The sequence below is a fragment of the Mesoplodon densirostris genome, chromosome 1, assembly GCF_025265405.1.
Source record: "Mesoplodon densirostris isolate mMesDen1 chromosome 1, mMesDen1 primary haplotype, whole genome shotgun sequence".
NCBI classification, from domain to species: Eukaryota; Metazoa; Chordata; class Mammalia; order Artiodactyla; family Ziphiidae; genus Mesoplodon; species Mesoplodon densirostris.
The window spans coordinates 215,419,068-215,436,982 of NC_082661.1; the positions used below are offsets into that span (position 1 = coordinate 215,419,068).

Here is a 17,915-nt window from a genome sequence, read left to right on the forward strand (position 1 = left end):
TAGAACTAGAAACCTTCCAAAATTAAAGAATGAAATAATCATGGAGATGATGATGATGATGATGGTGACAGTAATTAAGCTCTCATAATTTATCAAACACTCTTCTATATTTACTTGTATTATAAGACATAATTATTTTCTGGGGTAGATACTACTATTTTTGACATTTAACAGATGTAAAATTGGGGCATAGAGAAATTAAATGACTTAGCCAGGTTTGTACAGCTAGTAGATTCTGATGCCATTGATCAAATCCAGGAAGTCTGACTTCAAAATCCATGCTATTGACTGTTAAATCACATATGAGAAGAGCACAGATATTTCAAATTCAATATATTTTTATTAATAAAACTGGATAATAAACGAGAAGCTATCTTATTAGAAAATAACAGTGGAGGATCAGTTTTGTTGATTATTACTGTTGCAAAAATGAAATAGATTAAATATTGACATCAATGAATAAGGACTAATTTGTTTGAATGACTGTTATGAACTCAGTGTCTTGTGATGGGCTGTAAGACAGATGAAGTAGGAGATACAACAGACAGCATAATACCTGCCAAAAAAGACTAGAGGTTGAGTTACAGGTTATGTCAAATGAGATATATTTAAGTATCAACATCACAGAGGTGAATTGAAGCAATTTACAAACTGAGGTAATTTGTCCAAATATATGTGATTATCATGCCAAAATTCTAAGTTAGAAATACTTTAGTAGAGCGTGACTCACAATGTTATTTTCATTTGTAAAATCCTAAATAATGTGAAGGCTGATAAACTAAACTGAGAAAAGAATGGTAAACAAGAAAGAGAGAAGTATTACCTATATTGCCATCTGTTGGGGAAATGAACATCTGTCATGTTGAATGAAAGATGAAGCTTGGAAATTCCCAAGGAATCACAACAGCTAGAACTACTATTTAAGATCAAAAACAGACTTCAAGACTAATTTAGATTTTTTAATTTGAAAAAGATATTTAAAGGAGGAAAAACAAACCTCCAGTAAGTTAAAAACTATTGCTTTTAAGATTTCCAGACATAATTTTAGATTAAATTAGAAGGGAATTGTGCTAGAGAAAGAGTATTGTCAAAACTTGTTTCCAGAGTACATTCTGTGCTCTCTGGAAGTATCTTGTTTTTTGACTAATAGATCCATGCATGTCACAACATATGTAGGCAAAAATCCTAGCCTAGAATTTAGTTTCAACTCATACATGGCATTTTGAGTACAATTTGCTTCTTTGCGTCAAAATTTCATTTTCTCTAGAGTGGATGGGATTGGATTAAGTGATACTCAAGGCTACTTTCAATTGTACTCCTATTAATGCTATGTATCTATTAAAAATATCCTGTTAATAATTGCATGCTTTAAAACATATTTATTTTATAGATGAAAATTGTGTTCCTAGAACTTCCTATTATTATTATTTTACATCTTCAAAAATCTTACATCAGTATCTTTTCTCTCCTTTAGGGTGGAGTTAGTGGATTGACTGGAGAGCTAGAATTTGGAGAAAATGGAGGCAATCCCAATGTCCACTTTGAAATTCTTGGAACCAACTATGGAGAAGAGCTTGGCCGAGGTGTTCGCAAAGTAAGACCAGACACACTGATAAATATGCTTTTTTCCTATAGTAATATGGTTTTGTTTGATTGTTCTCCATGCAATACAATCACGGTATGCATTAAAGTCTATATTGTAGTTTGAGAGAGAAGAGGGGGAAGAATTAGGCATTTAGATGACCTTACATACTTATCAGAAGTATTAATCAATAAATTCTATCTGTGCCTTAGAATAAAGGGAAAAAATTAAACTGATCATTGCCTAGGGAACTAGCATAATCTTCCATTCATTATAATACTAATTTTTATAAAGTAGTGAATTTAATATTTATGCAATGCATAGCTACTTATGCAATGCAAGCTATGCAATGCATAGCTTGTAACATGCACAAAATCAGAATAAGAGCTTTGATAAATTTTATATATTAAGAGGGAAAGTTTACTATAAAATGTGACATTACAGTATTTCAGCATCTATGCCGTGTAATAAGTAGAAAAAAAAAATGGTTGGCGGGAAATGGACTCTTGTTTTATACTACAGATCACATGTAAGAAGTTGAGTGCCAGTAAAGGATGTTTCATGAAATACTGGGCCAATAACTTTCTTAAGGAGAAATGTAAAAACCCTGGAGAAATGACTTTTCTACAGTTCTGATTTGCCATTTTTATATATTTTGGGTAGGAAAAAACCTAAGTTAATTGAGTGTGCATACAGAGTTCATAGCTATAAATTTGTAACTGTATAAAGTTGGCTGCATTGAAAGTAAGGTCTTCAGTAGATGTTTCTTTCCAGTGCTGAGGTGTAGGATGCAGAAAAGTTTATACAAATTGAAATTTAGAGTTATTCTAATGAGCAATAAAAACCTCTTGGTAAATTTATGCTAGAGAAGTTGAAACTATCTTAATGTGTTTTTAATTGTTTTATAGTGAAACATAGCAAACATATAGAAAACTACATAAAGCACAAGGATAGTTTAGTGAATTATTGTAAAGGAAACACCCACTACTATGGTAAAGAAGTAGAACATATCAAGCATCCTAAAACCCCCATTATACTTCTTGTTGACATCCCTGACTTCCCTTCTCAGTAGTATCACTGTTAGTCTGAATTTTATAATATAAATTTGTTTAGATTTTAGTATAATTTTATCACCTAAGTGTGCATCATTAAATATTTGTTTTTCTGATATTTCAATTTATCAATGGACACAATATAGTATATATTCTTCTTGCTTTTTATATTCCTCATTGTGTTTGTGTTATGCATTCTTGTTACATGAAGTTGTTGTTTAATCATTTATATTGCTGTATCATTTTTTATGTATAAATGTGTCATAACTTGCTGTGATCTGTTTCTGCTTTTAGGCTATCATAAGCAATGATATTATGAATATTCTTAGACATATATCTTAGAGATATTCTCTTATACTTGTGCATGTATTTCTGTAGGATTTGTATCCAGGAGTAGAATTGCTGCAATACAAGAAAACATACACTGAACTTTACTAGATAATCTCAAATCTATTTCACAAGTAGAAGTATTCTTGCTGTATTTGTGGGGAGGAAGGTGATCTCCACATCTTAATCCTCCACCATCTTGCAGGTCTCCTCCTTTTTCATACTAATCTGGTTACCCTTCTTCATCACCCAAACCTGCCCCAGGGTGCAGCGTGGAAGCAGCTCCACTCTTTAATTCTGATAATTTATCTGTAAATTCTGGTGAGTTCTCTGCATATCATCTGTGATTAATGATTTCATCTCTTCTTTTCTAATTTTTACACCTTTTATTTCTACTTGCTTAGTGTACCAACTAAGGCCTCTAGGACAATGTTGAATGAAAGTAATAGTAATAAGCATCCCTGGATTATTATCGATATCAGAGAAAAAGATGTCAGTATTACACTACTAATTATAATGTTTTCCTGTTTCTTTTTTATTAACTTTGATCAGATATAGGAAACTTCATGTATTCCTAGGATAAACCTAATTTTTATACTTATATAAAATTATAATTATGTTCATATTTACATAATTTTTTTTGATTTGCTACCACTTTGCTTAAGGTTTTTACATTAATGTTCATGATTAAGGTTACCTGAACTTTTCCTCTGTTGGATTTTGATACTAAGATTATGTTGGCCTCATGAAATGTGGTGGAGAGCATTTCCTCTTTTTCTATACTCTATGAGTTATGTAAAATTGGAAGAATTTCTTCCTTGAGTGTTTGGTAGATGACCTTATGAAGCCAACTTGGACTAGAATTTTCTTTGTGGGAATATTTTTTATTACTGATTCTAGTTTTTCATAGTAAATAAAAACAAAAGTCATATTTTCTAATTCTTCTTGTAAAGCCAAGAAACTTTGTTTTTATAAAGTTTTAAAGTTTTTTTCTTTTCTGTATGTATTGGCATAAAACTGCTAATAATATCCTTTTAAATATCTGAAACATTTCAAGATCTGAACTTATTTTTATTTCTGAAGTTTTCTTTATAAATAACGCTCTTAAATTATTATTATAAGTCTTCTACTTCTGATAATGCTTTCTTCCGTAAATAATATCTTTGTCTGCTATGAATAGAGCTAAAGCAATCTCCCTTCCATTAATATTTGGATGACATTTCTTTTTACTATCCTTTACTTTTAACTTTTCCTGTATCCTTTTGTTCCACACATAACTCTTAAAAAAACTATATAATTGATTATATGATACCTGTTTGACTATTTATGCCTAGAAACAAGAGCATTACATGTATTTAGATGAAATATATTTAGTAATACATTTAGAGTTAAGTCTACCATCTTGTACATTCTACCATTTTGTACATTCTATCTGACTTGCCTAGTGTAGGTTCCTTTTTTGTCCTTTCTTGCCTTCTTTTGGATTGTTAATACATTTTTTAAAATTTCCTCTTTCCTCCTCTACTAATTTGCAAGTTATATACTCTGTTTTTATTTATTTAATAGTTCCTCTAGAATTTACAACATGCATACTTTATTTATCAACATCTAAAGTTAATCAGTATCATCATCCTCCTCTCAGATAACAAACATACTTACAACATTTTAACTCCATTTACTTAATGTATCTACCTCTCACATAATAGATTATTATTCTTCATGTTTTTAATGTTACCTTTTTTTATTCCAAAAAGTCTTGCCCTTACTATTTTGTTCAATAAACATATATTCATATGTACCCACATATTTTCTACTTTCTTTGCTTGTTTTTCCTTCCTGCATCTGTATCTAGAATTGCTTTTCTTCTGCCTGAAGTATAGCTTTTAAATTTTCCTCTTTTGATGGTTTTCTTGTGGCCATATTTCTCAGTGTTTATTTACCTGAACGTGTCTTTATTTCATCTTCTTTTAAACATATTTTCCCTAGACACAGAATTTCAAAGTACTAGTCTTATTTTTTCAGCACGTTCATGATATCACTGTACTGGTTCTGGCTTCAGTGTTGTGGTTGATAACTCTGCTGCCTGTCTCACTGCCAGTCATCTTCTCTTACCTCTCTGGCTGAGTTTAAGATTTGTCTTTGTTTTTATATTTCGACATTTTCGTTATTGAGTGTCTCAGTGTGGACCTCACTCTAATGTGCATGGGTGTAGCAGGTTTATGATGGCAAAACCTGTGGTTATCAACATAGGATTTATGGTGAGTGAACAACTAATGCTAAGTATCTGGTGTTAGAGCTAAATTCATGAATCTGGAAGGACTTAGAGAGCATCAAAGATTACCATTAAGTCATAGAGAATTTCAAAACTCTTGGCGAAAATCTGTCTTAGAGCCAATTCTCTGCCTTCAAATTTATTTATTTAGTAATAAGAAATGAGTTACATTTATCTAGAGTCAGGTGGAAACAAAATAATTAAACTAGAATCATAAAATAAGTTTAGTATAAATATAACTGAAGGTTCAGAAAATGAAATTTTCATGATTTTTTAGCAGAAAGTAATGTATCTTTCTTTGGAGTTTTTGTCACTTAATTACTTGTCGAAGATATCAGAAAACATTTTTAGACCTCATTATAATTGTGAAATCAAGATTAGTATAAAACATTACCTATGTTGAAAAAAAAGACTTTTGTACACACTAAGTTATACATACAGAAATGATTTCATTTGCAGTAGAACCTATGCAGATACAAGTAAAAGGTCTTTATATGAATATTACTTAATTCCTTACAAAAACTTTATGTCTTTTCCTTCCTCCCTACTCCCTATTATTATCCCTAAGTTTATGTGTAATCATTTTGCATCAGGTTTCTTCTTTCTTCCAATATCTTTTGTGTAAACTACCCCATGTAAGGTTATTATTACTTTTCCTAAAGCCTTGTGATTCTAGTACTACCGTATTTTACCAAAATACTTTTCCCAATTCAATAAGTAGGTATATACAAGGATGATCATTGTAGTCCTATACTAATAGAAGCTGAGAGGAAAGTGTTTCAAGAAATAGAGGGGGATTAGCAATGTAGCAGAATAGCAGTAATATAAAGACTAAAGACAGTCCTTTGAATTTAAGAACTCAGGATTCATTAGTAACTGAGGAGAGACAGTAGAGCAGTTGGGTTAGGAATGTGGCTACTAACATCAGACTGATCAAATTCCTGTTGCATTGCTTAAAACCAAGGGACATAGGGCATGTTACTAAATTCAGAGGTAGGTATAACCTAAATGATTTAGTAATGTGACGGGTCCAGAGCTGTGCCTAGTGCCTCAAAAAATATTGCAAATAATTGCTATTTATGAGGAAAATCTCAGTGGAGCAGTAATGCTTGTTAAATTGTAACAAATTGAAAAGTAAAAAGGAAGGTGATGAGTAGAGGAAGTAAGGGTAAATACCATATTAACCTGTTTGGCTATGAGAGTGGTCACTAAATGACTTTGTGAAATGGAGGGGGATAATTTTCAGAATGTAAGAGAGATGAGTATGCTTGAATGCTTGCAGATCAAGCCAGCAGGGAATAAGAGAAAGAAGATAAAGGAAAGACAGGTGATCACTGATAGAAGTCCAAGAGAAAGAGAGACAGTTGGATCCAGAATTAGGTGGAGTACTTAATCTTAGGCACCAAGGACATCATTTTCCTGAGGGATGGGGGAAGAAGAAAGGAGAGAATGGTGTGAGTGCAAGCAACTTTTCACGTGTGCTGTCAAGAAGTTAAGGAAATTGTTAAGAAACATGTTATCTTTTCTTGGACAAATGGGAGGTGAGATTATCTGCTAGGAGAGAAAGTATAGCAGAAAACGTTAGAGATAATGAGGTTGGAAGTTTATAGCCAATGAATAAGTTTTGAAAGAGCTGCTGATGCAAACCAGAGAGAGGAAATTAGGGAACATGGAAGAATTGCCAGGCAGGTCTGTTGGCTCATATGAAGTTAGAGACCAGAAATTCATTGTAGCACTAGTCTACATGGCTTTCTAATTTTTTTATCCAGCAGCATTCAGTGGACAGAATGAATTTGCGTTAATGTAGGATTGGGATTGGGATTTCATTAGACTGCTTTTGTTTTGTTTTGTTTTATTGTTTCTGATAGCAGTACAATGAGGCAGTGAGGGTAAAGATATTGTCAGAAGAGTGGCTGAGGTGGTGAAGCATGAAGTCTCCCTTGGATATTTATGCTACTGAAGGCAGGAGGAGTCTCAACAACAGGGAGAAAGCGTGGCTTAAGAGGATAGAGCCCTCAGCAAGTGTGAAGAAACTGATATTGCTTGGATTAAGTGAGGGAGCTTCAGAGCCAGGAAGCTGTGTTTGAAGAGAGAGATGTGTAAATTCATGATTGGAAGGGTGGATGGCTTCTAGACAATGAAAAATTCATAATTTTAAGGGTGGAAGAAGCGGGCTTCATTTAGCCTTCTAAGTTTAGTGTAGTTCCAAGATCAGTGTAGTTGCTTTGCCTCGCTCTGAATTCAAAGTCTGTAATGTGTTATCATTGCCATTCAGTTAAAATGAATCATTTACTTCAAATTATGCCTACTTTATTCTTAAATAATATTAAAGAACTCCTGTAATCATTTGTTTATGTTTCTATACTCTGATTCCCAAATTGTATTGAAACATTCCAGTGCACTGACATTATATAAATGTTATGTGAAAGAGACCATAAATATTTACAGTGCCTTTTACATTGTTGACACTCAAAAAAAATATTAAGCATTGTTAATTTTTAAATATTTATTTGTTTTTATAACTCAAATATTTTTCTATCAAACTGCAATTTTAATGAATTACTGAATTTATAAAGCTTCACATCTAGCTCTCAAGTAACTTTAAGAGTATTATGAATTAGTTTGTAGATTGCTAGCTCCATTTATAAATGGAGCAGTTCCTTCACATGGACAGTAATACATGTATAATATCTTCAAAGATACTTATCAAGGGAAAGCTTTGCCATACAAATAATTACAGTATAGATTTACCTGACCTGTGTCTAAAATTAAGTTTCCATTCCCAGTATCTATATGTCTCAAAAAGAGTGAATGGCTTTCCAATTGATGAACTGTCAAGTTGTCAGTGTTTATTCTGCTGCCAGTGGCTAAGTGTATACAATGCCTGCAGCCTTATCACCTTGAGCAGGGGTACTGTCAGCTCTCATAAGCTAAGCAAGGTTATTTCTGTATAGGATTTGAATGTGAGATTGACCAAGTCCCAGATTTTGGACTAGTCTCAGCTCTCTTGGCATTGTATGAGTGGAGATTTCATTTTTTTTTTTATTTGGTGAGAATATGAAAAGGATTATTTAATTTTCACTGATGCTGATAAAACAAAGGTTTTTCTTGCTTTGATATTTTTTACATGTTGTTTTACTTTGATGTAAGGTGGTGATTCATTCAGTAGATGCTGTATTCAAGGTGTTAGACACTGTGTATCCTTGAAGATAAATTAGATAAGCCAAATTTTGAAATCATCAAGGTTTTCTATATCCTTAAACTTTCTCCAAGAGTATGGTTGTTCCTGTTTCTTTTCCGCACAATATAAAATTTCCAAGAACAAGAATAATTTAAGTAATAATATGTTATTCAATCTTCTAAAACTAAAGTTATTAGTAGACATTAAAGTAAAGATTAAATTAAATAGTTAATTTAAAGGATCAATTTGTGTTTTTTTCTTAGAAGAGGAATTGACGCAATAGATTTTTTTGCTTGTGTGTCTGAAGTCTTCTTTGGTTTGGTTTTACTAATGCTACACACTTTTTATTGTGAAGACTGAGCTTCAACATTAAAATTTAATACTCTGGATTTAATGTCCTTGAACTTTATCACAAACAGGAAAATAAGGCCAGGGAAAATAGATTAAAACTGGTTTCACAACCAATCTTAATTTCACAGTAATGCTTAGTATCTTCATAAAATTGTTTTCTTATGTAAGTGGATGAAATAAAATGGTACAGCAGTGATATTCTAGCTCCTAGGTATAATCTTTTTTTTTTTTTTTTTGCGGTACACGGGCCTCTCACTGCTGTGGCCTCTCCCGTTGCGGAGCACAGGCTCCAGACGCGCAGGCTCAGCGGCCATGGCTCACGGGCCCAAGCACTCCGCGGCATGTGGGATCTTCCCGGCCCGGGGCACAAACCCGCGTCCCCTGCATCAGCAGGCGGACTCTCAACCACTGTGCCACCAGGGAAGCCCAGCTCTGTGAGTTTTTATTTTGATGCATCTTCAAGAAAATATTTTGTACCCCAAGGTCATGTGATAGTGAATCTAGTATCTTATAAAATTTCTAATCTGTTAGACCTTCAAAATTATTGATCATGGCAGTTTCCTGATGGTTAAAGAGAATGCTGCACTCTTGAAAAGTCTATACTGTGGACTGGATCATTTCTGCTTCAAAGGGAACCCATGTCCTATTACTACATAGAAGAGAGAATCCAATGATGTATCTGATGATGTATCCAATGGTATTTAGAGTTACTGTGACCTCGCTGGAAGAGTTAGCTGTTGTTTGGATTGACATGACTTCTGAGAGAGTCCTGCTTCAGGCAGGACTAGCTGCTATTGGCATGCAGACTCTTAGTAAATGTTTACAGAAATGTATGTGCTCACAAAGCAACCCAGAGAGTCTGATTCATCAGTTCACATGCTGAAGACTGACTCGGTTAAGAGTTCAGCACCATACCTGATACAAAGGAGGCAAGGATCAGTTTCCTTCCTAGTCTATTGGACAGCACCCACAGTAAGACACACTGGAATATGCCTCACCCAACCTCTGACACACACACATGCACACACACCACCACCACCGATGAAACATCAGTTCAGCTCAAACTCACCTACGCAATGTGATTTCAGCCACAATTGGCGATTAAGGACCCACTATGAGAGCATTAATCATGAAGCAATCTAAGCTAAGAATACACAGAATTGAGAAACATCTGCTCATATGTTATCCTTTGGCAAGGTCTCATTGTTGTGATTGAACAATGAGACCTTGCCAAAGGATAGTGACAGATATCAAGTGACAGATATCAAAGATTCATTTCAAAGAGGTTGCACGAGTGGGCAAACTGTGCCAAGAAGTGGTCACACAGCATGTCATTTGTTCACATATGTTGGAAATTCACAACAGGCTAAGTTGTTATACAGTGACATTCCTGGTATGGTAGGTTTTGTTGAAGCATAATCCCAGGGGTTTGTCATTGTGCTTCAAATTACCTGCTTTCTTTCACTTCTGAATTTCTCATTAGTCTATTAAAATGTTTAATTATATATCTCTCTTATTCTCCCAGGCCTGTCTTGACTCTTTCAGGGTATTATAAATTCTCCTTCAACAGGAACTGGATTTTATACATTGGAGTGATTATAAAATTTTAATAGTCTGGGTACATAATCTCACCATATTTGCTAATAGAACTTCCAACAGCTCCTTTGTTTGGGGACTCTTCATTCAAACTAGCGAAATACTATGTTCATATCAGTGATGAATAATTGAAATTGTAATCATGGCTTTTGGTCACTGCTGACTGCATTGCCTCCTTCCTGCCTTTTGTTTCCCCTCCAGTAATTTTATTTTCCTTTGTGACGGGGAGATTTGACACATTAAAGCTAGTCAGACACCATTAAGACTTTCGTCCCAATTCAGCTCTTCTAAGGTAACTGGAAAATGAAGGGATTGATATTTGCTATTTGTTTTGAATAGAAACTATGATATTAAAAAACCTTTTTTTTAGATTTGGGATGGCTTGGATGTATAAACTATTGCCCCTTTTAAAGTTTCTGCTATTAATTTGGATTCTGTTTCCTCCAAGATTTCCTTCTTGATAAACAGGTGGTATATTGCAATAAAAACAAGTAACACAATTTATTGCATTTTTAAAGGGTTGAAACAAGTGATTTGTATGCTAAAAGCAATATATTGACTTTGCTAAAGACAGGAATTTGCTGTTTGACAACTGATCTTTATCCCCAACAGCATGGAGACTGTTAACATATGGTTGTGAACAAACAGCATGCTCCTCTATTCTTGGTCTTTGAGGAGAGGATATTCAAATGTATAGTATTTTTACTGAGACCTTGAGCTAATACCACCTATTGTTAGTTTTTTATATTTTCCAGATTTTCTGCAAAGGGCATACAATACTATTATAATCAGAAAAAATAAATAAAAGTTCTGTTTTAAAAGTTAAAAATATTTAAAAATCTCTTTGTATTTAGAGGAATGAAACTATTTCTGAAAGTTCATCAGAAGTATCAAGTAATTTAGAATTTGAGGGCAAAAGTTTTTTTTTTTTTTTTTTTTTTTTTTTTTTTGCTGTATGTGGGCCTCTCACTGTTGTGGCCTCTCCCGTTGCAGAGCACAGGCTCCGGACGCGCAGGCTTAACGGCCATGGCTCACGGGCCCAGCCGCTCTGCGGCATGTGGGATCTTCCCAGACCGGGGCACGAACCCGTGTCCCCTGCATCGGCAGGCGGACTCTCAACCACTGCACCACCAGGGAAGCCCCAAGGGGCAAAAGTTTTCTTGCTTGCAATTTGAAATTGAGTTTGCTCTCTAGACATAGCATTCTGTGATTCTTTCATTCCAATACCATCTTGCATTCATAAAACATTCTGAAGTGCAATTTTTAAAATGGCAAAACAATTCATTTTATTTATTTCCAGATACTTTCTATGACACTAGAATATAGTTTATATCTCATATTATTTGAAGCAGGACTATACTATGTTGAATTAATTTGTAGCCTTATTTATTAAACACTCTAATTTTAGATTAAGATAAAAATATCGAATGTAGTTTTACAGTATGGCAATTTTACATATAATAATAAACCTCAAAAATTTTGCCATAACCAACATTATTTTTAATATATGAAATATGTCTTCACATGATTTCCTTTGGTGAAGATTTGAAAGTATAAGAACTCTAAAAAAGAATCCCTAAGCATTTTAGATATATTTGTTCTAACTTAAAAATTAATATTTGATACTTTTTCTATAAAATTTAGGTTACTTAGATTTTATGAAAAGGTATTAATGTAAAATAATTTATAGTTAAAACTTTCATATTTTCTGTAAGTTCTTACTAAAATATATAAATGTCCACATTGTTTCTTTTGTATAGTGAAACTAGTAGTCCATGCTGAATCCCAAACATTTACTAACCATTAGAAAAGTATATAAATGATTGAAGAAATAATAAAGGAAGATTTTTAAAAGCTAAAAAATAAGCCATATCTTATTTTTACCCTGGTCTGCAATTTCCATAGGAGCTTAAATTATCAAATATGTATCATCTAAAATTTTATCATACTTGAAAGAATTCTGATGGATAGTTTTTCAAGGTGATGGTTAAATGTTTTTATTCAAAAATAAAGCCTTATAAGGTTTAGATGCATAGTATTATTATTATCAGTTATTAAGTTCATGCAACTTAGATGTTGCTGATATATGTTCTACTTCTTGTTGAGGCTACAAATGTTATTTTGAGGAACTGTTGTTTTTGTTTTGTTTTGTTTCATTTTTACTATAAATTGTAAGCATTTTCACTAGGGCCTTAAATATCTTTCCAGTAAATTCTCTATGGATTTAATAAATAATTTATTGAAGTTGTGTAGAAAGCTAAGTTTGCGTAGTGTTCTTTCCAATATGGAAAGTAAATATGTTTGGAAATGGAGATGCTCTTTTAGTAATTAGAGGCACTTTTATTAATCACAGTAATTCAGGTGCAATAAGGGACATTTACATTTATTGGCAATGAACTTTGATTTTAAATTATTTAATAAATGTCATGGTTCGAATGCAGGTTAGAAAAGAATTTCCAGACACAAGGCAGAATATAAAGAAGATAACATTTCTTAGAGGGAAGGGTCGCTGCCAGAACAGCGGGCTGACTTCCTAGTAGTCTGGGAGAGTCGAGCCTGAACATGTGCTGTTGATCATTTTTTATAGCCAGAAAACAAAGGAATGGTCCGAGGTGAAAATTTCGTTTACTGACTGGTAGAGACACATGTACCTTCCTTCTATAGGGTGGGAGTGGGACAGGCCAGATGCCTTTCCTTATTTGGGACAGGTCTCCTTGCCCAGGTGGGCTCAGGAATTTCATAACCATCGCAACATGGTGGTGAGGGAGATTAAGAGTCCGGTAGGGAGTGAAAGGCTGAAACTTTTTCAGGCTGGGTCATCCTTTGTCCTTGAAGCACCATTGTCCTCAGAGCACCACAATAAATACACTTTATCAGGTTTATTAAACTCCATTATAACAGTAAAATAGCATTTCTGGAATTCTTTTTTATAAGCAAAAGTGAGAAATGAATCTCACTTTAAAAAATAATTTTAAAATATCTTGGATTAATATAGGTTAGGCCTTGAAATGTCTAATTAATAAAATGAATGCATCTAGCTGAATATAATCACTATGAGAAAGTCACTTGATTCTCATGAGGAGAAAAGTACTTATCTACTGAAAATGTTTTCAAGCAATTCTTAATCAGAAGCTATAGAAAGCTTTATTACCCTGGAGTGCTTGAATAAAAGTAGTTTTTGTGGGTTTAAATGGAAAAGCATTTGAAACGCTGTGCTTGAGAATTTCTTCTTTTGATTCATTCAAGTTTGATATGAATCTATATCCCAAACTGAGATGAGAAATCTTTCAGAGTCAGACTCATACATTTCCCAATGTCTGATTGTTGCCATTTGGAGCAATAATACGATCTGAATAAATTAAGCATATTTTCATTAAACAGGAGACAATATCTTTTAGAATTGTGAAAAAATGTGATATTTCTGTCTCTCATATAGGAACTGTTGTACTAATGGATAATTTTCCTCCCAAAGAAAACTGGAAACTGGAGAATTATTCTTGGGATGAACAAAATAATTACAATTCAGGAACTGAGTTCTCATCCATTCTTAAGTATACTCAAGTTTTTCTAAGTAGGCATATTTTTTGGTCCATCCCAAACACTTCTGAGGAATCACAAAATTAGGGGAAAAATATCAGTCATTTAGTGAAACATCTTCATCTTATATATGTAGTCCTGAGTTTTGTGGGTTGGAGACCTTCCTAAATATCATTAGTTTGTTATAAAAACCAAGCTTAGACTTCTAGTTCAATGTTTTTTCCACTACATTAAGAGTTCTTTCCACAATTTCAAAACCTATACCTGTTAGAGGTAAACAGTAAAGGTGAAATCTGTTCTTTTTTTTCTCTCATTGTTTTTAAGTATGGAACCAATCTTTGAATATAGTCATAGTTATTTTATAGTTATAAATCCCAAGGAGAAAAATCTACTGTATTTAAAATCTCACTAATAAAACTTTCTCACATTTTTCTAGAAAATAACATGAATTATCATGCTTTTCTCTTGAAACACCTGGTTGTTAAAATATGGAAATATTTTTGTATATATTCTACTCTTTTAACTTTATTCTACAATGTTTTATGTAGTATTTAATCTTTAGTCTTGTCTTTTTTCTTTTGCTGTTTAAATTTTATTTGTGATAGCAGAGATAATATTTCCACTCATTTGTTCAGAATCTTATTTTTCTTTTTTTCAGTGACAGCCACAATTTGCTCACTATGAATTGACATTCAGTTTTATCTTGTTGTTAACAGAAGCACTTTTTGATTAAAAATAAATGAGTGCAGATGAGGGTGAGTTGACATTTCTGACAAAATTTTTTCACAAATCATTTTTAGTTAAATATATTATAATCCAAAGTAGAGTTTTCCAGCCAAAGTATTTTTTTGCCACAATATAGTCAGACAAAAACATACTGGGGCTATTACACCAACCATCTTTATCAAGATGAGGTTTAGGTGAAGCATGTCCTACCTAGCAAAGATAGCCCTATATTGAAGGGTAGAATCACAGGTCTCTGCAAGACCATATAATATCAGCAAGCAGTTATGAGTACTTACTATTGGTAGAGTTATCTTTTTAGTGAGAATATAGATAGAGATGATAGATAGATAAATAGATGATAGATAGATAGATAATAGATGATAGACACATAATAGAAATATGATAGATGGTATGGATGTGGATATCTAAATAAACATAAAAAGCAACATAGACCAAAGACATACTGTATTAATACATATACAGAGAGAGAAACAGGACCAAAGACTTACTGTATTAATACATATGCAGAGAGAGAAACAGGTAAGATGTTTTGTGAGTTATACTGTATGTTACAGGTTCATAACAGATTTACATACAAATAGTTTTGATGCTGCTTTGGATCTTATACTCAAGTAGTATGATAGCATAAGATATAGAAATCTAAAGTCATTCAGAACATTAGAGATTGTGTCATGCTTACATGTTGATTGTATAACTATATTAAAACAACTGACTTGAAAATAATTTGCTGATTTGCCAGGGGCGGGGGGATGATGCATGTAGAACAAAAAAGAAATAGTAGTAGCAGAAGATCTGCAACTAATTTAACAACTTAATATTCAAGTCAATAATAAGTAGAAAAAAAAAGGAAGTTCATTCTGGGTGACTTGAAACATAGAAAATAACATTGTATATGTAGTGAGTGCCTAGCATTCTAATCTGATTTATCTGATCTACTTAATATCAACAATGGAAATTATTTCCAAATATAAGAGATTTAAAGAAACTAACAAAAGTTTTGAGTGTCTGATGCACTAACTTGGTTATAATTAATTAAAATTTAGAGATTACTGATGAAAAGGAATTACCTAGCCTCATTACATTTTAATCAGGGATGCAATTCAATGCAATGAAATTCCATTGTGTTTAAGGGTAGTGTTCAGTAGGAAATGAATCAGTAATTTATTGATTAATCTACTAATAATAATTTTTAATGTTATAATTTTGGAAATATTCTAATCACTTTTATTTATAGAATACTAATTTTACAAATACTAAATTTTACCATCCTTCCAAGGATAGAAGGACCTTATACCTGTACAGGAATAAACTAAGAATGTATCTCATATTTTTATCTTTAGTTAAGAATTCTGTTAATATTAACCACTTACTAAAAAGAAGTGTAAAAGTTTTTTAAGGCATTTTGTATTTTTATTGTTAAAGCCTGTCTTTAATTTTAATAGTATTTTATGAATTATCTTTTCTGCATTATATAACAATAATACACATTTTGAATGATAACATGGTGTGTGAGTGCCCCTACCTGGTAATATCCGGTCATTATTTTCCTGCTTCCCAATTTTTTTCTTAACTTTAGCATGGCATAAGAACAAAATATAATATTACTCGTTTATTGCTGGGAAAAGTATATAAAAATATTTTAATTTTATTGAATTATTATAAAATATATATAAACATAATTACAGTAATACTATAATTAATTGCAGACTACACTTTTTAAAAATATTGTTCTCACAGAAGCACATAATTCTTGATTAAAAAGATAAAATTTGATTGTGTTTGAATAGTGAAGTCTCTGTTTTTAATGAAAGAACAGCTAATGGGCCTTAACTAGCAAAAAGAACCTGGACAGAGATAAAGGCCAAACTTGTCACCTGCAATAAGAAAAAATGGCAATGATAAAAATTTGCAGAGATTTTTCTTAATAGAAGTTTAGCTGAAAATGAACCAAAGATTTTAGTTGACCACAAGGTCAACTGAAACAATAATGTTATGAATCTCCCTGTGCTATGCGGCTGCTTCCCACTAGCCAAAAAGCTAGTAAGATTTACGGAAGTCTTTAAGAAAGCTATGTTTCAGGAGAAACCCATGAAGGAATGAAAGATCTTAAATATAAATATAAGGCACATCAGTACTATTTTCATGTATTTAATGGCAGCCACGTGCAAAGAGAAATGATGATGTTTTATATTAATTCAGGTTCATGTTTTGAATCAAAGACTCAGTTATAGGCAGACAAATATGGCTTTGTTCGTGGTTCCTTCATGGCAAATTTGAAAAGCAGTAGGATGATGCTCATCTTCACCCAAAATATCTTTAATCATCCATGAAGGTGCCAATAGTTTGCTGTTAATTATGCAGTGCAACACGTAGACACCAGCTTTTAAAATGACTTGAACAGAAGGGATAACCACTTTAAGCTGTAAATAACCTGGAACGAGAACATGGATTTACTTACTGTCCTCTCTCTTCATAAGCAGAATGTGTGTAGAAATAGGGTAGGAGGGAAGAATTAGATCTTAGAGCTCTACTGGAAGCAGTTAGCCCAGGTGAGGAATATTGTTAAGGGCTGATGCACTAACTAGAGTAACAGTAAGGCAGTGGAGCCAAGGAAGATACATTTTCAGAGATAGTGAGAGAAGAACAAAGGGAGAAGCGTAAAACAAGTAAGTTTTGCCTACTTTACCCTTCTGTTTAAAGTTGAATTTGGTTACATTCTCAGATTGTAAATGTCTGCTCAATTAATGTTGAGTCAAACGAAAAACTGGATGATGACAGGGACAGGTAACGGGAAATCAAGTCAGGTGGTCACAAGGCATGGAGCTGATCTCCCTGTGCTATGCGGCTGCTTCCCACTAGCTATCTATTTTACGTTTGGTAGTGTATATGTCCATGCCACTCTCTCACTTTGTCACAGCTTACCCTTTCCCCTCCCCGTGTTCTCAAGTCCATTCTCTACTAGGTCTGTGTCTTTATTCCTGTCTTACTCCTAGGTTCTTCATGACATTTTTTTTTTTTTTTTTTTTTGCGGTATGCGGGCCTCTCACTGTTGTGGCCTCCCCCGTTGCGGAGCACAGGCTCCGGACGCGCAGGCTCAGCGGCCATGGCTCACGGGCCCAGCCGCTCCGCGGCATATGGGATCCTCCCAGACCGGGGCACGAACCCGTATCCCCTGCATCGGCAGGCGGACTCTCAACCACTTGCGCCACCAGGGAGGCCCTCTTCATGACATTTTTTTTTCTTAGATTCCATATATATGTGTTAGCATAC

At 33.4% G+C, this 17,915-nt stretch overlaps 1 protein-coding gene across 2 annotated transcripts in view; it reads left to right on the forward strand.

The window, feature by feature from the left end:
- GRID2 (glutamate ionotropic receptor delta type subunit 2) overlaps nucleotides 1–17,915 on the forward strand; it is a 1,351,788-nt gene that overhangs the window by 860,645 nt on the left and 473,228 nt on the right. For both annotated transcript variants that reach the window (XM_060094744.1, XM_060094753.1), the window contains one exon: nucleotides 1,475–1,594. In XM_060094744.1, the coding sequence (XP_059950727.1) occupies nucleotides 1,475–1,594 (120 nt within the window). The remainder of the gene's footprint in view (nucleotides 1–1,474; nucleotides 1,595–17,915) is intronic.